This window comes from Mixophyes fleayi, chromosome 4 (assembly GCF_038048845.1).
Source record: "Mixophyes fleayi isolate aMixFle1 chromosome 4, aMixFle1.hap1, whole genome shotgun sequence".
Taxonomy (NCBI): Eukaryota; Metazoa; Chordata; class Amphibia; order Anura; family Limnodynastidae; genus Mixophyes; species Mixophyes fleayi.
Window position 1 is genome coordinate 48,450,917 of NC_134405.1, and position 22,641 is coordinate 48,473,557.

Consider the following 22,641-nt stretch of genomic DNA (forward strand, 5'->3'; position numbering starts at 1 on the left):
TCAAAACCTCTTGTTTTAAATAATGACAGGGCATTTAACTTTTGATTTAATTTATTGAATTTGTTGGCATTTTCTTTTACTTTTTGAACATGGCAAACGACTGTTGAATGGTCACATAATGCCAAAAAAAAGTTGCAAGATGGAATTGTCCTTGGGCCCTCCCACCCACCCTTATGTTGTTGAAATAGGACATGCACACTTTAACAAACCAATCATTTCAGCGACAGGGCCTACCAAACAACTGTGGCTGAAATGATTGGTTTGTTTGGGCCCCCACACCAATAAAACAATTCATCTCTCCCTGTACAAACTAAACAGGCTCTACTGAGGAAAGATGTCGTCCTCATCCTCAACCTCTGATTCCTCTCCCCCTACAGTGTGTACTTCCTCCTCCTCACACATTATCAATTCGTCCCCGCTGGACTCCACAACCACAGTCCCTCTGTACTGTCTGGAGGGCAGTGCTGTACTTCATTGAGGAATTGATTATTCATTTTTATAAACATCATTTTTTCAACGTTGTGAGGAAGCAACCTTCTTCGCCGCTCACTGACCAGGTTCCCCGCTGCACTAAAAACTCTTTCCGAGTACACACTGGAGGGAGGACAACTCAGTTAAAAAATAGAGCCAGTTTGTACAGGGGCTTCTAAACTGCCTTTTGGAGTTCTACCACGTCACTACCTCTAGTTAATTTAGATTGCAAGGCTTGTAAATATAAATACTTTGAAGATAAAAAAAAGCAGGCTGCACAGACTGTGGAGCTAGAAAGTGAAATTAAATGGACCACGTTACTTTGGTGGCTATCTATGCCCCCCCCCCCCCGCCCTACACTTGTAGTTGAATATAAATAAAGCAGCCTGCATAGACTGTAGAACTAGAAATTCAAATATACAAATAAATGGACAAAGGCAGTTTGGTATCTGTCTGCATCAGATCCCCTCTCCACTAGGAGTAAAACAGAAAACTTTTCAGCCGTTATATAATCTAGAATATAAATAGAAATTGAGAAAGGCAATTTGGTATCTGTCTGCATCATAATCATCAACATCCTCCTCAGCGCCAGCTACATCAATATCCTCCTCCCAGTGTACAACATTCACACCTTCATTAGCCAAATCTGTAACTGGACTGTGGGTGATCCTTCCAGCATATGCAGAGGGCGTGCTGCAAATGCTGGATGGAGTCACCTCTTCCCGTACAGTGATGGGAAGGTCAGGGTTCACAACCAACAACACCCTTGGACTCGCCTTGGGGATTTGTGATGTCATCTGTTTAGAAGGCAGAGTTCTTTGCTCTTTTGTTGTTGCTGACAGCATAACTCTCTTAAATTTTTTGTAGGGGGGGGAGGAGGGCTTAGATCCTTGGGTAACGCTGGACCACTATTCATGAACACAGGCCAGGGCCTAAGCCGTTCCTTGCCACTACGTGTCGTAAATGGCATATTGCCAACTTTACGTTTCTCCTCAGATGATTTTAAGTTTCTCTTTTTGCTATTTTTTGAGAACTTGGGCTTTTTAGATTTTACATGCCCTGTACTAGGAGATTGGGCATCGGACTTGCCAGACGACGTTGATGGCATTTCATCGTCTATGTCATGACTAGTGGCAGCAGCTTCAGCATTAGGAGGAAGTGGGTCTTGATCTTTCCCTACTTTATCCTCCAAATTTTGGTTTTCCATTATATGTAGCACAAGAGAGCGTACCCCTAAGCCACACACACTCGGCAAAGCCTTTAAAAATTATATGCGGCACAGGAGAGTAGCACTGGACTTATACTGCTGAATCAGTGAACTTTGTAATAGCAGTACCACTGGACTTATACACTGCTGAATCAGTGAACTTTGTAATAGCAGTACCACTGGACTTTTACTGCTGAATGTGTGAACTTGGTAATATTGCAGTACCAATGGGCTTATATACTGCTGGATTGGTTTTGCAAATTTGGTTATAATTATTTTTTTTTTTAATTTTTTATTTTAATTTTTTTTATAACTTTTTTTTTATTTTTTAAAAACTTGGGAATAATGGGGAAATAACTATGCCCTTAGAAGCACAGAGCACAGGACACAGCACCACTGGACTGAACAGGACACAGCGCAGGACCCAGCAGCACTACTGAACTCAGCAGGACATAGCACAGGACACAGCACCACTGGACTGATACTGCAGAATGTGTGAACTTTGTAATATTGCAGAACCACTGGACTTTTACTGCTGAATGTGTGAACTTGGTAATATTGCAGTACCAATGGGCTTATACTGCATGATTGGTTGTGCAAATTTTGTTGTAATTAAAAAAAAATGTAATTATTTTTTTGTATTTTTTTTAAATAACTTTTTTTTATTTTTTTAAACACTTTGGAATATTGGGGAAATAACTATGCCCTTAGAAGCACAGAGCACAGGACACAGCACCACTGGACTGAACAGGACACAGCACAGGACCCAGCAGCACCACTGACCTCAGAAGGACAGAGCACAGGACACAGCACCACTGGACTGAGCACAGCACAGCACAGCACAGCACAGCACAGAACTTAACTGAACAGCACAGAACATAACTGAACAGCACGAGATATAGCAGGACAGAGGACCACCTAACACACCCTCCCTCTACCCTGATCAATGCCCGAGTGAAGATGGCGGCGACTAGCGGGGAATTTATAGGATCCGAGTATCGCGAGATCCGACAACGGGATTATGAGTCAGAGCCTCAGTTTCAGATTTGAATTTGGCGCCAATACCCGGATCTGTCTCGGATCCGACTCGGATCGGCAACGTTCGGGTGGGCTTGGATTTCATAAATCCGAGTGCGCTCATCTCTAGTTTATACAAGAGGAGAAATGTTGTCACATCCCTGGGCTATGTAGGTCAGGGTACCTCTGGGCTAGCTCAGCCTCTACGGTCCACACTCCTGGGCTATGTAGGTCAGGGTACCTCTGTGCTAGCTCAGTCTCTACAGTACACACCCCTGGGCTATGTAGATCAGGGTACCACTGTGCTAGCTCAGTCTCTACAGTACACACCCCTGGGATAAGTAGGTCAGGGCACCTCTGTGCTAGCTCAGTCTCTACAGTACACACCCCTGGGCTATGTAGGTCAGGGTACCACTGTGCTAGCTCAGTCTCTACAGTGCACATCCCTGGGCTATGTAGGTCAGGGTACCTCTGGGCTAGCTCAGTCTCTACAGTACACACCCATGGGCTCTGTAGATCAGGGTACCTCTGTGCTAGCTCAGTCTCTACAGTACACACCCCTGGGCTATGTAGGTCAGGGTACCACTGTGCTAGCTCAGTCTCTACAGTACACATCCCTGGGCTATGTAGGTCAGGGTACCACTGTGCAAGCTCAGGCTCTATAGTACACATCCCTGGGCTATGTAGGTCAGGGCACCTCTGTGCTAGCTCAGTCTCTATAGTACACATCCCTGGGCTCTGCAGATCAGGGTACCTCTGGGCTAGCTCAGTCTCTACAGTACACATCCCTGGGCTATGTAGGTCAGGGTACCACTGTGCTAGCTCAGTCTCTACAGTACACACTCCTGGGCTATGTAGGTCAGGGTACCTCTGTGCTAGCTTAGTCTCTACAGTACACACCCCTGGGCTATGTAGGTCAGGGTACCTCTGTGCTAGCTCAGTCTCTACAGTACACACCCCTGGGCTCTGTAGATCAGGGCACCTCTGGGCTAGCTCAGTCTCTACAGTACACATCCCTGGGCTATGTAGATCAGGGCACCTCTGTGCTAGTTCAGTCTCTACAGTACACACCGCTGGGCTCTGTAGGTCAGGGTACCTCTGTGCTAGCTCAGTCTCTACAGTACACACCCCTGGGCTCTGTAGATCAGGGCACCTCTGGGCTAGCTCAGTCTCTACAGTACACACCCCTGGGCTCTGTAGATCAGGGCACCTCTGTGCTAGTTCAGTCTCTACAGTACACACCCCTGGGCTATGTATGTCAGGGTACCTCTGGGCTAGCTCAGTCTCTACACATCCCTTTGCACTGTAGGTTGGAGAGTGGAAAGTTCCCATACACATTAAAGTTTAAAAACAAGGATAAATATGGGATATCACAGGTTTAATAGTACGTTCACATGACTAGTGGTATAAAAATGGATGCTAAATTATCTCTTCATAAGGTTCCCTGTGATATTGAACAACTCCAACACAAACCTAATAATTGCAAAAAAATGTACAGTGTTTCAGCGATGTTACACAAGAGCTGACACTCCATTCCTTGATGATAATCACTATCTTTCTAGTCCTCTACATTGTCCTCTGCAGCCACTCTCATGATTCTCTAATATCAAGCTGTTATCACACCAATCCAGCCTTGGGAGCTGGTAACAGACCACAGTGAGAACCTTGTTTAACCACCGATGAGTCAATAAGTAAACCTGTGTTTTATCCAAACTATTAAAAATTATGTTATCACCCTCAATGGTCAAAACTGTACAGCCTGGTATAGATCATATGGAATGTAACAAATTTGAGGAGTGGCTGTAGAGGGTTCTCTTAACAGTTTACAGTGGATCCTGGTAATTTTGGATATGTGACAAATTATCTTAAACACCTACATGGCGCCAACATGGGTAAACTTATACTACTGGATTTTAGAAACTATTACAGTGGAGGTTTTCGGAAACAGACTAGTAATCCTTTTAAGAAATGAAAAAAGTAAAACATTTGTTGCATGCCAAATAGAAGGAAGAACCTATTGTTCTTAATGTAAATATGGGAAATATGTACTTACATACTACCTCTTTACAAGATTAACAGATATACCAACTATGTACATTTTTTCTATAATGTTGCATGACTTACTATATGTTTTTTGAAGTCCATTACACATATTAATGAAAGATAACCAATTCTTGATACGCTATAATGGATAACTGCCTCTAGTGTATAATACCTCTTGACATATTAAATATGGATGGTGTTTTACTCAGTCAGTGACAATCTGAGCAGCCTTTTATAATTTAATCTGGGTATTGTGCATTTCTATGTAAATGTAATGAGTGGCCTATTTCACAAATCAAGCCCTGTATGAGGCTTATACAATGTATAAAAAAATGATATAAATCATTAGGTAACCAAACTGGAAAGAAGGGTTTAGAAGTATTAAACTGGAGAATCAATGAATGAAAATCCATTTTAATTCCCCAGGGAGTCTGCTTATAGAAGAGGAGAAATGTTATTATTAATTACTACACTAATGAGGATATCATATGTCCGGCCACAACCACCTGGTCATGTGTCCAACCACTAGTGTGGAGCAGATGCTACTGTCAGAGACCCAAGAGATTGATAATTTCCAACTGTCTCCATCTGATTACTTCTGACCCTACCTAATAATCCTTATTGGGATTGGTTAGGGGATATCATTTTTAGCCTCACCCCAGCTGTTCTACAGGACTTATTAAAATAGTGTTTTTAAAAAAAGTTTCTTATTATGAAAGTGTTTAAAAAAATAAAAATATTGAAAAGCACCAATGTTAGCGCAAAAGGCGAACGCGAATGTTGATTGTCAAATGCAAACTGCAAATATCGAACGCAAACTGCTCACATTGAACGTGGACTGTGAAACCACAAACTCGAATTGGGGTTAATTGGTGATTGTACCATTCACATGTTCATGATTGTGAGAATATTGGGCTTATGTGTAGCTCTTTGCCAATTCAGCCTAGCTGGTCTTCCCAAAGCAGCCTTATTTTCTGTCTAAGAGAACCTGGTATATTAATTAGCGCTTTAATACACACATGTAAATATAAATACAAAATCAGTGAACATTATCACAAAGTCGGTCAATAAAGTCTGGATTTCATGAAATCCTGTTTAATCTAGAACCATTCTGCATCAAACCTCATGATTATGGTTTATGTAAAACAAGAAATAAATTCCAGAATTCCTCTCCTAGTTGGCCGCCTTGAAAAAGATTACAATAGGTGAAATGCGTCGCTGACTTATCCTTGGTAGGCTGCATATACCACCCAGACCAGCTAGGAGATGACTACTGGAGATAGGAAGACTTCTTATCCTTTTCACCACATTGATTAAGCAACTGTTTCTGGGTAAGATAATTGCTAAACCCCAGGAAAGGGATACATTTTACATGCTCTTTATATTTGCTTTAATGCAAGTTTGACTGATGTTTTAGCTTGTTTAATAAAATGTTAATGCACTAGAACAGTGATGTGCAACAGGCAGCCCTCCGAGCCTTCACCTGCAGCCCCCAGCTCCTTCTGGCTTCATTGTCAGATTTGTTTATTTTACCCTTTAACACTTGTGTATAATGTCTGGTTATATGTTATTATTACAGGTGACAATAGATCTCTTTGGGGACACGTTGGAGAAGTTAATGGTCCCTGCAGAACCCATCTGCTGACATTTAAGAATATTAACATACCACACTTAAAACACATACAGTTCGATGGACAGTACTAAGCATTCCCAATAGTATTCAGCAAGATGCCAGGGGGCTTAATCTTTATTTTCAATATGCCTGGCACCCTGCCCTAGCCAAAATGGTCATTGAAATGAACATGTCCCATTCAATCGTATTTCAAACTGATTTTAGACCATTGACATGTGTGTGCAACTTATGTCCAAAGAGGATGGAGAGCAAGGGACTTGTAAGGAAGAATAAGTGGATGAACAATGTCAGTGCAAGAGAGATTGCTTTTGCAATGTTCACAGGAGAGCATGCTGTCTGCTTTCTCCAAGGCATGAAGTGTCAGCTCTTGTGAACCAATATTAATGTACTAAAGGATACTGTTGTAACATATACGCTTGCTCAAAAGATGTTAGTAATGTGATATGATGGGTTGGTGCCCATAATTATACCAGCTGAAGTGTGAACTGTTTGGTTGTGCTCTAATATTTAACCAATCACCTCTTTTAAATTTGAATGTGCAAGGGTCTCTTTCCATGTGTTTACCCACAAAAACCAGAATATAGGGAGCCTGAGCTAGCCAAAAGTAGGTGCACTTTAGTAGATTGTCACTGAGTTTGAGGATGGTGGACCTCACCAATGCCAAACCGTGAACTTACACTACTACACTAAATCAACCCATGAGGAAAAGGGGCTACATATACTTCCTTTGCTGGACTCAAATTAAGTAAAAGAGATATCGGAGCCTTAGCCATTAATCCTGTTCATTTAGGTTCATCGGGAGTCAGAACTATGGAACAACGAGCATTGTAAGTTAAAAATTCAACGGATTCTCATGCTGAAAGTGCCGGCAGGGGCGTTGTGTTATTTGTCCTACATTTAATGGTCCTCATTTACAGTGGGACACAATTTTGTGGCACAACATAAATGTAAATTTCCTTAGCAAAATTGGGCCTAACGTGTGTTTTATGAGCTGTGGGTTTCATGTTATAGTGCGGTTGGCCAAGCCTGATATAGACTGGTGCATTTTGTGAGGGGACATAATGTCCAGGCTATAAGCACTGGTTCTACTTACATTTGTTTGAGGATCGTTATGATGTTTTTGTAAAATGTATTTAGAAATATTTTTTTCCCCACTAGTAAAGATACGCATTGATGGCCATCATCATCGGCACATATCTTCACAATTTTTGTGCCTCCTAACAGGTGTATCTGGAGATGCTGCCTACAGTGTACAGGCTGCATCTTCAAAGGACATGCCACTTTTTTTATGCATCCCCTTACTGAGAACCAGTTACATTTTCCCACCTCCGATCTTCCTCTCCAGATGAAGAAGGAGCCTCAATCTCAAACTCTGACTTTTATCCAATGGCGGAACTAATTATACTGCCAGGGATACAGATGCCACAGGGCCTGGAGTTGAGGAGGGACACAAATGCTGGGTCGCTCTCTTGAGGTTCCTGCTCTGCTCTCAGGATGACTACTTAGATGTAGTTGAAATAGGAAAATCGGGGTAAGGATACTCAAGATGTTATTATATACTAGCTATTTCCAAGCACTATTCCTAGATTGCCTTGTTAATCCCTTGCACACGTTCACACTCTTCCTTATAAACCAGGCCTGCTTCAGTCCTTTCCACCCCTTAAATAACATACAACCCTCGCAGAGTTCTTCCAGCAGTAGTTACTGTACCAAAACTGTACTCTATACATATATCTTTAACTATATATGAATAAATATACAATCTTACACACACATATTATAATACTGTTCAATATGAACAATACAATATAGAATACAGACAATAGCTTCTCATTCACCACTGTACCTTCCCCACTCTATGTTCATTCTGCAAATATATTATATATAAAATTTAGCCGGAAAAGTATACTAGATTAACAGAGTAAGAGTATAGGTAGATAAAGTTTTATTAAGTATAGTCAGTAATATAGCAACTGTAGTTGTTGTATCAGTATTAGCAGTAATAGTATAGCAAGATATTGTTTCCAAGGTATAGCAACAATATTGTGGGGAAGTGTAGTTAGCATCAGTATTAGCAGAACCAGTATGTATATAAGTGTAGACAGCAGTATTATTGTTTTAGCAGTGGATAATGTGTAGTTAATAGATACAATGTACTTATTGAAGTAACATCACTATGAAATATACATATAAACTTATGCTTCTTGGTCTGCTTTTTGTCCGGTAAACTCCAGTTGTGAATAGATGCTCACGTTTAGGGGTAAAGTGCAGGGACAAAGCTTTACCTAGCAGACAAAGACAATGGTCTTATAAAGCCCAGACTTAGACTCCTAAAGCTCTTTACGCCCATGATGACATCATCACCAACATGTGGACATTATCAGCACGTCAATATGTGTGCTGATGTAATTGCACCCTTACGAGCACCTCCTTTATGTATACCTCCCAACATTTGGGTAGGCAGCGTACGGACAGAGGGCGTAGCCTTGACAAGATGGGGGCATGGCCATGTTACAATGTGGGGGCGCGGCCACACACAGGGGGCATGTCTAGCACATTTGAGGAACTAGGCTGCCCTATTCTCTCCTACCCTCGCAACACCTTCTTTGCCGTGCACAACAGTGTGCATGGCACCCATTCATCACTGCTATGCCCTGACAGAGCAGTAGTCTACAGACAATGCCTCCCTAAGCTGTCCTGATCGGAATGAGGGGACAAAGCCCTCAAATCAACACTGTCCTGCATAAATGGGGATGGTTGGGAGGTATGCATTATATATATGGCAGCTAAATCCAACATACACAATGCAACTGTGCATGCTTGTGATCCTGCCCCGCAATGACATGGGATGGATGACACAGGAGCAGTCGCTGCTTTACAGTATTGCTGTAAATCTGATATGTGATAAGAGGACTGACAAAACATTTGTTTATTGCTAACTCTCTGACAAATATCACCCATGGCAATCTTGGCACTTGGTTTAAGGTCTAATTTTCTTACCAAACAACCAAACCCAAAATGGCGGCTACATGACAATAGACCCACCCTCGCCAAACACTCAGAGGATTATAAAAAGTACCTTCTGTTTGAACTCTGCTTTGCTAAATCTGAGCAAATAGAAGTGAATCCACAGAGATTAAGGATTTCACTGCTGAATGAGTTCCCATCCCAGGACAGGTGGAGGAGAGAGGTTACGTAAAGGAGAATCATCATACACTGAGACACAGAGCTGTACAAAGTACAAACAGCTATTCTAGATAAAGGGGAGTGGGTATCGGACTACAGTGTTTCACAGTAAATGAAATACTGACAGCCCTGTATATGTCAAGAGCTTTTCCTGAGGAAGTGAGGAAATACAGTGGTACACATATCACTGACTAAACCATCCTCCTCGATACATGGATTACAGATACCCAGAGTGACTCAGAATGGGACGTGAGTACTTTGCAAGAAAGACACTGTGACATTTGCTAATACACTAGAAAATAGATCAGCTAACATCCGCACACTGTCAGAAGCTAATGTCCCCAAATAAAACCACAAAACTTCCGCAATCAGAACTTCAACAGAAAACATCAACCTCATACATAAAACAACCTGCTAACTTCCCCTGGCTCACTCTGAGGAGAAATCACACATAATTAAGCAAAACTCTAAAAGAAAATGCAACCTTCAAAAATGTCATTACTGAAATGACATAAACCTAGAATCCAGAGGCTGCCATATGTGCATCCCCCAGACAGGGACATTTTGCAATTACAGTTAGTTAATTGCCTAACTAACCATACACAGTGTCAGACTGGTATCCATCTGAACTGTATACACAAATGAACATAAAAATAACCTGTTCTCTTGTGACTTACTTTGAATATGCAACAAAACTTGACTACAGTTTTGATGTACTAATCTACTTTTATCATTTGACCTCTTAATTTAACTCCTTAAGGGAAACAGCTACGGGACACAATATTGCCCAAACCGATGAATAACTGAAGTGAAGCAAAAGACATCTACACTGGAGGATGATCTGACCATTGCATAAGGCACAATCCAACATCAAGAACAAGCCATCCAAACTCCTACTGTCAAGGCTGAAGGCAATGTAATAACATCATAGTGATAGGTATACCTGAAAAGATAAAAGGAAGAGACCTGAAAATGTAAAAGGAAGAGACCTGTCCTGGCTACAGAAAGAACTGGGCATCGGATTTACTGTCAATACTGGTTGAACAAGCACATCAAACTGGTCCAGAGAGAAGAGGATAAAACAAGAGACTAAGACCCACTACATCACCATAGTGATAAACTTAAAATGAAGAGACTTGACTCAACTCTTAATGGAATGGCTACCAAAAGAACTGGGCATTGGATCTATTGTCAATACTGATTGAGCAAGCTCCTAGAATTGACCCAGACGCAAATTGAGAAATCCAGAGACCAAGTCCATTTATAATGCACTATTTAAATTACACTGATGAGATCAAATCTATTAAGGCATGTAGGGAAAAGACCTGACCTAAAATAAGACAGTTACATGATTTTGCTATTTCTAGATTATTCCATAACGGTGGCACACATTGCTTAGAAGATAAAATTTGCCCTACTTTACACACAGAGCATCTAAGAAACCAAGGGCTAAATTTACTTACAGGCGGTTTGCTAAATCCTACATTTTTCGGCTAGTTTGCCGGTGGTTTGGCCATCGCCGGATTTACTAAAGGCAAAACCACCGTCCAAACGGCCAGAAATGACTTTTTTCTAAACCACCACTTTAGAAATCGCCATCCCGATTTTAACAATGATGAACATACAAACAGCCGGATTTACTATGAAGGGGTTTGGCATAATGCCGGAAAAGCGCCATTCAAGTGAACAAAATAAAAGAGCTGGTTGTGAGCGGCGAGATTGCTCAAACGGCATGCTGTCGGAGGTCCGGCAGCTGTCAAAATAGTAAAGAATAGATAAAAGTGTAAAAAAAAAAAAAGCGTGGCGTCCCCCCTCTATTCAGTCTTAACCCTAGTGCTGCCAGCCTATTGCTGATAGCACTAGGGCTCTTCCCACGACCGTGAGAAAATCCCCTAATACTATAAATAGACCTCGCGCAATGAGCTAAGCTCATTGCGTATCGGAGCTTCTACAGTGTCCAGCACTTTTTTTTATTTTCCTTCAATCAAGCAAAAAGATTCGGGGATGTTACAAATATGGTGTCCCCCAGCTATAGTGCCTACAAGCCCGGCTGGTTTAAGGGTTAAGACTGAATATAGTGGGGACGCCACGCTTTTTTTTTTTACACTTTTATCTATTCTATACTATTTTGACAACTGCCGGAGCTCTGGCAGTATGATAATGATGAATTTCTCACGAAACCGCCATGTTTTAAAGGAAAAGCGCCATGTTTCTTTCCAAGCCGCCGGCGGTTTGGAGCCTTACATTCCGCCGCTACATCGGCGGATTCACCTTGAACCTTAAATTCGCCCAATAGTAAATCCAGCTGTTTGACATGCAAAACCGCAGGAAAAATGCGGCGATGCATGGCGGATCAAACACGCTGCCAAACACGCCCGTTAGTAAATCTAGCCCCAAGTGTTTTTGGCCCCAACCGTCGAGAGGGGTTTCCAGGTGACCTTAACCTCTCTTGTCATACAAGTTACTATGTTAAGCTACCTATTTAACACTATTGTGGTAGTGTTTTCTATCTGCCCTTCCACATTATGGGTAAAGGCAATTATTTGAGTTTCCAGTTTGCTTTGTTCATGGCTTTTGCTTTTCAGGTTAAGAAAAATTAAAAAAGAAGAGTCAAACTCAAAGATAGACATCCTACCAAGAACTTATTGGTATAAATACAGCTGTTATCTCTTATTTCTACATCCTGCTCACTCGGACCAGTAAATTAACTATTATTTATCTAGTTCACTCTATACCTCAACAAGAAAACAAAGTTCAGTCACATCAAAGTTATTAACTTTTCTAAAATCTACTAAACATAAGCCTATTCTAAGTATATCCAAAATCCTGCAAAAGCTACCAAAACATAATAAACTTATACATAAATATATAACACTCTATCACATAAACATTCCTAAAACCTTAACATAAACGTAACATGAATTCCCAAAAAACTATTAGTCTAGAGGGGGAACAAAGCTGTGATTTTATTAACAAATTTGGTCCATCACTTTAAATTCCAACAAAATCAAAAGTCTCAAATGAAATTAAAATATTACAATGAAAAATACTGAACAATTTACAGAATTATTTTGGAAACACTACAAAATACTTATACCCTGCTGGACCAGTTTATACGAGCCAAAGGACACAATTTCTTAGAGATGCTAACCTTAAAAAAAATATAACACCCTATAACAGCAATATGACTACAAACTTCAATATCATTACTAACATAATGGAGTGCTGAACATTACAAAATACTTTCTAGATATGGGATCCCTATGGGATTTTTCTTTTAGTAAACCATAGCAATAAACAGATTTAGAAAACCATCCATATCAACACCTTTTCATAAATAGGCCCACTCAGTATAACATCTAATCACATACTATACACCGATCAGCCACAACATTAAAACCACTGACAAGTAAAGTAAATAACATTGATTATCTTGTTACAATGGCAAGGGGTGGGATATATTAGACAGTACGTGAACAGTCAGTTTTGAATTTTATGGGTTGGAAGCAGGAATAAATTGGCAAGCGTAAGGATCGGAACGACTCTGACAAGGACCAAATCATGTCATGATTAGATGACGGGATCAAGGCTTGTCCAAAACGGCAGCTCTTGTGGGGTGTAACCAGTATGCAGCGATTAGTACCGGTGGACCTGTGACAGAGTCAAGGGACCCAAGGCTCATTGAAGCACACGGGGAGTGAAGCCTGACTCATCTGGTCCAATCCCACAGAAGAGCTACTGTAGCACAAAATACTGAAAACGTTAATGCTGTCTATGATAGAACGGTACCAAACGTCTATTTACTGCACTGGGTGAATCCACTATCCCCTTAATATTGCACTTATATCCATATTTTATACTATAAACCTGATGTATCCAAGACATTAAAGGAAAGGTGCACCCCCCATATGCAACATCAGCATCATACAGGAGGAGGAGAAAAGAAAATGTGTAATGGTGGACACTGGATAAATTAAAATTTACTTATAAACTTTATTGATATACATTAAAACTCGCTGATATATAGTGGGTAATATAATATCATCATAATAAAAACAAAATATTAGCAAAATAATTAAAAACAATGATTTAATGAACCTTTATGAATAGCAGATTCACCTGCTATACCACGCTGCTGCTCATATTAAATGGAAAAACAATGTTCTCTTTTCACTTTGCTCCTGTTTGTTAATTCTGTTATATACACACAAATTAGGAATCGCGCAGCGCAATAAAAGCTAATACACCCACATTGCTTTACATTAATAGTTGTGTGACGATAAAGCGATGTAGGAATGAGCAGAGAGTGCTCTGATAAACTGCTCCCCTAAGCCCAGTTACATCATATCCAGGCACAGGCTATAATAATGGGCTTTGAAATGGTTAATTTGTTGTGGTCACCTTGAGGTTTAACTAATACAAGCCACGATTGTAAATCATTACTATTGTACCCTCAATGTAACATTGGAATAGCGCTTATGACTAGCTTTGATGGTACTTATAACTATACCTTCTAAGCCTATCCTAAAAGACTGTACTGATAGTTGATAGTAATAAGCTGTGAATAATGCCTATAGTATTTAGCGCCTTAGAAACGGTGGTTGATAAAGGCCGAATCTGGAGCTCTGCTTATATGGAATTGCTTGTTAGCCCATATCCTAACTGTATCTCATTTCTAATGAATATAAACAATAAACATAAAAGGAGTCAGCAGCATGCGTGGCTGATCGCCAACGCGCGTTTCGCTAATGCTTTTTCTTAGGCAAGAATCTTCTTCACCATTGCTAGACTGAGAATTTCACGGTCAACGATGGAGCAATATCGGGCAAATGTCAAAGTGTGTATGCACTCATAATCTTTTCAGCAGATGGTTATAAGACATGAAGAGCACTGATCTGACGGTAAATCATGTGTGTACACATAAATCTGCATGACCATCAGGAATTTCAGCCGTTGGTAAAATTGTTACAGAAATCACATCTGCAGTAGTTTTCTGTAGTGTGTACCCAGCTTGACACCTCATGTAAGAGCTATTTGAGCAATAAACATCTTTTGTTGCTGATATCATGCTTTTTTCCTGTGACCAACAGATTAGTCCTAACACTTTAATCCACCACTAAATTGTACTGCATTGACCACCGCATCCTGTCTCAGCGCTCAGCCTGCTATCCAGCAGTCCTGATCTAAAGGATGTGGTTAAGAAGAACTAGACAGAGAAGTGCGGTGCTGCTGTAGCTTTACATTCTACCTAAAATTGTAAGCAGTTCCAGGTGCCAGAGAAGGAGCCTGGTGTCAGCAGCTGGCGATTGTCTAGTTGTCAGCAGCACCAGTGGGAGTCGCCAGTGACAACAGATTGCTGACTGATAACCAATAAGGTGACCCATCCTATTCACAGTTTAACTATACCATTTCCTAATCAGAGACTGCAGGCTCACTGTACCACTTTATAATAGCAGTCTATAAGATCACTGTATCCATTCCCAATCAGAGACTATAGGATTACTATACCACTTCCTAATCACAGACTGTAGGATCCTCAGGACTTCCCAAACAGAATGATGGGTAGCTGTACCCTTAACACATGACCATCACTCACAGCTACGGGTGTAACATGACTAGTCATAAAGCAGAGAATAAGACTGAACCGGCTGCCCTCCGCATCACATGATCTGCATACAATGCAGGGAGGTCACACAGCTCATCTGCACCATGTGGTCCCTCTCCATCCTCAGCATGACTCTGATTCCAACTGATTTAAAATGAAAGGTAAGTTATTTTTAAATGCATTATACAAGCTGGTTAATTAGTAATTAGATTAGTAGTGGGTGGTCACTGATATTCCCACTAGTGGGTGAGAATGAGCATGTGGGAGGTCTTAGTGGCTAATGTGGCGTCTGAGTGAAATGTATTTTGGGATGAGTGAACGGCTGATGTGGGCATGCCGAAGGTCATTTTGAGCTGATTTTTCTCTCTTCATTTAAATGCTCGGACATTTTAAAGGCTAGAGGGCCACACATGCAGCCCTTGAAGTGATTCAGGTTGCTCATCACAGTTCCACATTAATCGTATACATACATTACAAGGAGCTGGTGCCTAAAAAATGAAGGTGGACTATAGTGTAACATGTATGGCCTGGTTCAAAATGATTAACGCTGTAGTTAGAACACTGTTCAGCTATTTTCATCATGTTATATAGTAAGTCTCTTTATATCCACACAGTACTCCCTTTGTTTTACATTCTGATTTAGTAGCAGTGTTCTCACACTAATGAAAGAAGCTATGAACTGAAGTGATAGTAACTTCTGCTGTGTGAAACTCAGGGGCTTCCCTTAATATATGGTCACACCAGTCTGGGGCCCAGGAAGGAACAGGAAAACTGGGACCTGCAGACAGGATCCACAAGGCCTACAACTGAATTAAAGTGGTATTATTTTTTTTACATCATGGCTAGTCTCCATCTTGTCAGACAATTGAGGTAAATAGGTAGTAGAGGTCTTTTAATAACAAATTAACACTGATTCAATTAGATAAGAAATATACTTACCGCCATGAGAGGTTCTAACCTCAGCTGAAAGAGATACAAATAAAATATTTTAATTGAAAGGAAAATTTTAACAGAGTTACTAGAATCAGTGGCTAAATATCCCTCTCAATATAGTTCTCTATCACTTGTTGGATAAATGCAGAAACTTTACTTATTTTATTTATTATTTAATTTCATTACTTTCTGTAGACTGTTTTACTTACATTAGAAGAATTTTAGAAATGCAAACTAGTGAGTCCTCTATTGTAACTTTAAAAAAGGGCATTCCACAAAGCGGGTGCAGCCCGAAAAAGTCCTGTAACCGGAAATGGGAGTAGGTAATACGTGTAGATAAGAGACGCAGATTTTGTGCAGAACAGACATGTCAAGTTGGGAGGCATTTTGACACAAGTGAAGAGATGCAGTTTTGTTGATGGCCTTAGTTAGTAGAAGCATTTTATATTGGATTCAGCAATAAACAGGCAACCAATGTAGAGACTGACAGAGTGGAAGGATATGCAAGGAAAGTCAATCTAACTGCTGCATGCAAAATAGATTGTAGGGGTGGGACTCTTATTCGGGGAAGACCAATAAGGAAGGTATTGCAATAGTCAATGAAGGAGATGATGAGTGCATGAATTAACGTTTTTGCAGTTGTGTGACATATGTGCGTATTCCGGAAATGTTTTTTAGATGTATGCAACATGATGTAGATATAGAGTGAATATGAGGAACAAAGGATAGTTATGAGTACGGGATCACATCCAGCTTGTGGAGTAGGATTTATTCTTAAGTTGTCAACAGACATAGAAATGTCAGGTAGGTAACTTCTCATAGCTCTGTTTTTCAAAGAATAGGTTTAAGTTGGTGAAAGAACATCCAAGATGAGATAGCAGAAAGACAGTCAGTATTGCGGGCAACAGAGATGGTGAGCGCTCCAGAGCAGATAGAGAAATTTAAGCAAATCCAAAGGTACTTATTAGTTTTTCAAGAGTAGTGGTATAGATAGTCTGACAGATTGGGGTGGGAGGGTTGTGAAGAGATTTAAATGTGTTAAAAATGCATTTAGGGTTAGAAGCCTGAGCATAGATAAGAGATTAGAAGTATGTTTGTTTTGCAGTCTCCAGAGCATTTCGATAGGAGTGGTAGATAGAAGTATATGTGAGAAAATCATTAGAGGTATGAGAATTACGCCAGTGACGTTCAGCTTTACGGGAAAGTTTCTGAAGATTTTGTGTTACGTTAGTGTGCTATGGCTGACATAGAGGTTGATATGGAGTATGAAGAGCAGCTGGAGCCACTTGATCAAGGGCTGTTTCTAGGGTTTGGTGAAAATGAGGTACTGTCATATCAGTAGAGGAGAATGTAGAAATTGGGAAGAGAAGGTGTTGGAGAGAGGTGGAAAACTGTTGACGATCAATAGAGTTAAGATTTCTGTGGGTATGAGGAGGCTTGGTAGTGTTTGACAGCACAGAGGTTAAAGTAGTGGGGGTGAGCGTGCAGCTAAGGTGAAGATTCAAGAGCAGAAAAGGAGTATTAAGAAAATCAGAAACTGAGCATAGTCTAAAGAAATATCGTTATTGATATATATAAAAAACTGTATATAATATGATATTGTAATATACATTAAATAACAAAGCTTTCCACCATGCAATCTGTCTCATCAATTTGTTGACAACTTAAATCTTAAACCTACTGAAAACCCCCAACTGTAAAAATAAAGTATATATGTATTGATGAAAAGGATCTTATAGGACCCATACTTGTTCTACTGCATTTTTAGAACATGACATAAGATTAGCTTAAATGTCCTTTAGATGTCACATGCTCTAGTGATTAAAAAAATAATCACTGGAAAAATTAAAGAAAAGTATATTCATTTTGCTTATTTTCCCTATATAGTCTACTGTCCTATCCTCTAGACTAGCTGAAATGCAGGTATTCCTGGTGGGAATAAAAAGTTAAAAAAATATTAAAATATGTCTGGTCAGGAAGCACCTGCTCTGTTCTGTGTTTATTTAACCTCTTAATTTCCTTGTTATCTCAATTCCATTTCCTCTTCCAGATGACCTCTGCTTCATGTGAAGATTGGTAACATATTGCAAGTGACAAGTATGTCTGTGACTCTAAGAAATTGTTCACTTTTGAGAGTCAATCTGATATTTAAGAGTGTCCCATTTTCCTGCTTCTCCCAGCACCAGATGCGGGATTATATGTGATTTATCAATTCTGTGTTTTATCTTTTTTTACTTTATAAGAAACAATTGCATTATATTTGTATGCCATTTTATTAACTGTTTTAGCATTGTGGATGTATGTTCCATATTAAATTACACTTAATAAGTGCAAGTCTCTGTGTTCTTATGAATTCACGCAACAGTTTGGTCAAAACGCTACATAATAGAAAAGAGGAGAACATTGTGGTTAATGTGCACTCTGATTAAAGTAAATTGTGCTAGATTAATTCTAAGGGAGAACCGAAGGCTTCCTAAATAAGAGTGTCAGCTCTTCATAAAAAAAATACCTTGGTGGTAGCATAGCTGGTACGGCAAAGCTAGTGTATAGCATAGATAGGGAAGGATTTAATCATTTTAGACAGACCAGGTGGTTGTTTTTGGTTAACCCTTTGTCACACACACGTCACGCAGGCTCAGGCGAGTGTTATTTGTCACAATATGCAACCCAAATTTCAGACATAAATGCAAACACAAGCATACACATGCATTTTTAAGTGTGTGCAAAAGGTGTATCATTACTAAATGAGATCCCGTGTGACCAAGAAGGCATCCTGTGAACATATAGTAATAGCTTGACTGCATATTGATAGACAATGTATCAGTATTGCTTTCATGTGCTGTGCAGCTTTCCCTGCAGTTTATCATCTAAGGATAGATTCAGAAGATGGAGCACCAATTCATTTGCTTATGATGCATTCACCTGCACTGAGGTGAGATCTTGGGTATTATTGTTGTCATAATGTTTTTAAATATGTTTACATGTTGTGATTATCTTCCTTTAACCTTTATAGACCATTGTAAGTGTAGCAGTATGGTGTTTTCCTTTTATTATGAAACAAGATAGAGTCTATCATTGATTTCTATGTGTCTCTTTATGAACAGATACTAAGGGCTAGATTTACTAAGCTGCGGGTTTGAAAAAGTGGGGATGTTGCCTATAGCAACCAATCAGATTCTAGCTGGCATTTTGTAGAAAGTACTAAATAAATAAAAAGCTAAAATCTGATTGGTTGCTAGAGGCAACATCCCCACTTTTTCAAACCCGCAGCTTAGTAAATCTAGCCCTAAGTCTGTGATGTTTCAGCACATTATTTACTTGTCTTTTATGGCCATGTTTTCCCTAAACCCTGCAGAGTGATTTTGAGTGAGTCCTGCATCTACCCGTAGTTTGGAGGTGGTTGGCGATTACTAAGTTGGAGATAATAAACAAACTGGGTAAAACAGACAAATTTTGGATTTGTAGTATATTAATTAAGGAGATTTAGTCTACTTGCGCCCGAAATATACACATTGTTGAATTTGTATCACCATTTTTACATGGTGTGTAAAAATCGCCAATGATGTGCTCATTCCATAGGTAAAGAGTTACAAACATCCACTGGCATTAATGCAAGCACAAAAACTGTGCAACGGGAGCTTAATGGAATAGGTTTCCATGGCTGAGCAGCTGCATACAAGACTCACATCACCAAGACCAATGCCAAGCGTTGGATGGAGTGGTATAAAGCACACCTACACTGGACTGTGGAGCAGTGGAAACGTGTTCTGCTGAGTAACAAATCATGCTTCTCTGCGTGGCAGTCAGAAGGGTGAGTCTGGGTTTGGCAGATGCTGGGAGAACGGTATCTGCCTGACTGCATTATGCCAACTGTGAAGTTTGGTGGATTAGTTGTAATAGTATGGGGCTGTTTTTCAGGGTTTGGGCTAGGCCCCTTATCTCCAGTGAAGGGCAATCTTAATGCTTCAGCATACCAAGTCATTTTGGACAATGCTATTATTTCAACTTTGTGGCAACAGTTTGGGGAAAGCCCTTTTCTATTCCAACATGACTGTGTCCCAGGGCACAAAGCAAGGACTACGAAGACATGGTTTGATGAAATCAGTGTGGAAGAACTTGAATGGCCCACTCAGAGCCCTGATCTCAACCCCATCAAACACCTTTTGGATGAACTGGAATGCAGATTGTAAGCCAGGTCACTCGTCCAACATCAGTGTCTGACCTCATAAATGCTCTACAGAATGATGGACACAAATTCCCACAGAAACACTTCAACATCTTGTGAAAAGCCTTCCAAGAAGAGTGGAAGCTGTTATCGCTGCAAAAGGGGGACCAACTCCATATTAAAGTATATGTATTGGAATAGAATGTCATTTCAGTCCCTGTTGGTGTAATGGTCACATGTCTGAATACTTTTGTCCATATAGTGTATATATCGAGAAAGAGATAGAGAGATGGACTATGATAAAGAGCACATAATACACCAGAATACACTAGCAAAAAATAGATCAACCACCAAAATCTAAAACTGGACTATGAAAAAAAAAAAGTTATCAAACACCAGCTGACGCTGTGTAAATAATAATTGTCCCCTTAGTTGCTCATTCAAACAATGAACCAAATTGAATTGATAATTGGTTTCAATTAGACTAGACACAATCAGGCTTGATAACTGCCAGCCCTGTTGAATCTACACATCACATTCACAGGCTGGGTGCACACTACAGAAAATTTCTCCTGATGCCTTATCAGTAGCGATTTTACTAATGACCGATTAAAAGAAAAAAAGTCATCAGCATTTCAATTCATGTGTACACACTATACATGTTTTAAAAGATTTACCAGATCTGTGCTCTTCATCTGTCATATCCATCTGCTGAAGATCAGCTCATGACTCTGTAAACTCTATGGAGATCCTGATCATGAGTGCATAAACACTGCAGAATTGGAAGGACATCAGGAGTCGTTGAACAAGATTTTTAGTCCATTTTGAAAATAAAATAGAATGTTACGATGAGCTTTGGAACGACCATTGTTCATTGCTTCAGTGTACATCCTAATGCAATATCTGACCGAATAGTCGTTTATCGGGTGATCGGCCGATAATCAGCTGAAAAGCCTATAGTGTTTACACAGCCTTAAATAGAAGCTTTCCAGCAATGTGAAGTTGGCTAAAAGGTCTCAACAAGCAGCACAGTATGTCGCAATCAAAAGAAATTCCAGAACAGATGACAAATAAAGTTATTGAAATCTATCAGTCTGGAAATGGTTACAAAGCCATTTCTAAGGCTCTCGGACTCCAGTAAACCACAGTGAGAGCTATTATCTCCAAGTCGAGAAAACTTTTAGCAGTGGTGAATCTTCTCAGGAATGACCGGCCTACCAAAATGCCTCCAAGAGCACATCAGCGACTCATCCAGGAAGTCACAAAAGAATCCTGACGAACATCTAAGGAACTGCAGGCCTCAGTTTATGTCAGCATTCATGATTCCACCATAAGAAAGTGACTGGGCAAAAATGGTATTCATGGGAAAGTTGCAAGGCGAAAACTGCTACTAACCAAGCAGAACATAAAGGCTCGACTCACATGTGCCAAAAAACACATTGATTACCCCCAAGCCTTTTGAGCTAATGTTCTGTGGACTGATTAGTCAAAATGTAATCTTTCTGGAAGACATGGGTCCCATTACATCTGCCATGAAGCTAACAAGCATTTCACAATAAGAACATTATACCAACAGTCAAATATGGTGTGGTAGTGAGATGGTGTGGGGTTGCTTTGCTGATTCAGAACCTGGGCAACTTGCCATAATTGACAGAATCATGAATTCTTCCCTCTACCAGAAAATTCTGAGGGAGAATGTGTGGTCATCAGTCCGTGATCTGAAGCTCAAGTACAATTTGGTTTTGCAACAAGACAACGGATCTGTAGCAGAAGAGCAAGTCCACCTCTGAATGGCTCAAAATAAGTGAAATGAAGGTTTTGGAGTGGCATAGTCAAAGTCCTGACTTGAATCCAATTGAGATGCTGCGGCAGGACTATAAAAGGCAGTTCGTGTACGAAAAACCTACAATGTGGCTGAAATAAGCTATTCTGCAAAGAAGAGTGGGCCAAAATTCCTCCACAGCGATATGAAAGACTGATCTCCAGTCATCAGGACCATTGGGCTGCAGTTGTTGCTGCTTAAGGTGGCACAGTCAGTTATTAAGCTTAGGGGCGCAATTCATTTTTCACATGAGTATTGGATAACTTTTTCCTTCAATAAATGAAATTACCATTTGAAAACTGTATTTTGTGTTTACTCAGGTTGTGTTTGAACATATTCAATTTTGTTTGAAGATCTGAAACAATTAAGTTTGACAAATATGCAAAAACAGAAGAAATCAGGCAGGGGGCATAAACATTATCACTTAGTAGTGAAGTGTCAACGGGAAAGAATGAGCAATGTGATAATTGTAAAATACAGTTGTCGCAGCAACCATATCAACAAACTTTATATCAGATGCAAACATTTCAATTAAAAATAGACTCAAAACCATCTCTTT

General features: G+C 40.1%; 1 protein-coding gene across 3 annotated transcripts in view; it reads right to left on the reverse strand.

Annotated features, from left to right (window-relative positions):
* The window catches only part of ADGRE5 (adhesion G protein-coupled receptor E5), a 147,282-nt gene that overhangs the window by 117,096 nt on the left and 7,545 nt on the right, over positions 1-22,641 (reverse strand). For 2 of the 3 annotated variants that reach the window (XM_075206896.1, XM_075206894.1), the window contains exon 2: positions 16,102-16,125. The exons of the other annotated variant lie outside the window; for it this stretch is intronic. In XM_075206896.1, the coding sequence (XP_075062997.1) occupies positions 16,102-16,125 (24 nt within the window). The remainder of the gene's footprint in view (positions 1-16,101; positions 16,126-22,641) is intronic. 3 annotated transcript variants of the gene reach the window in all.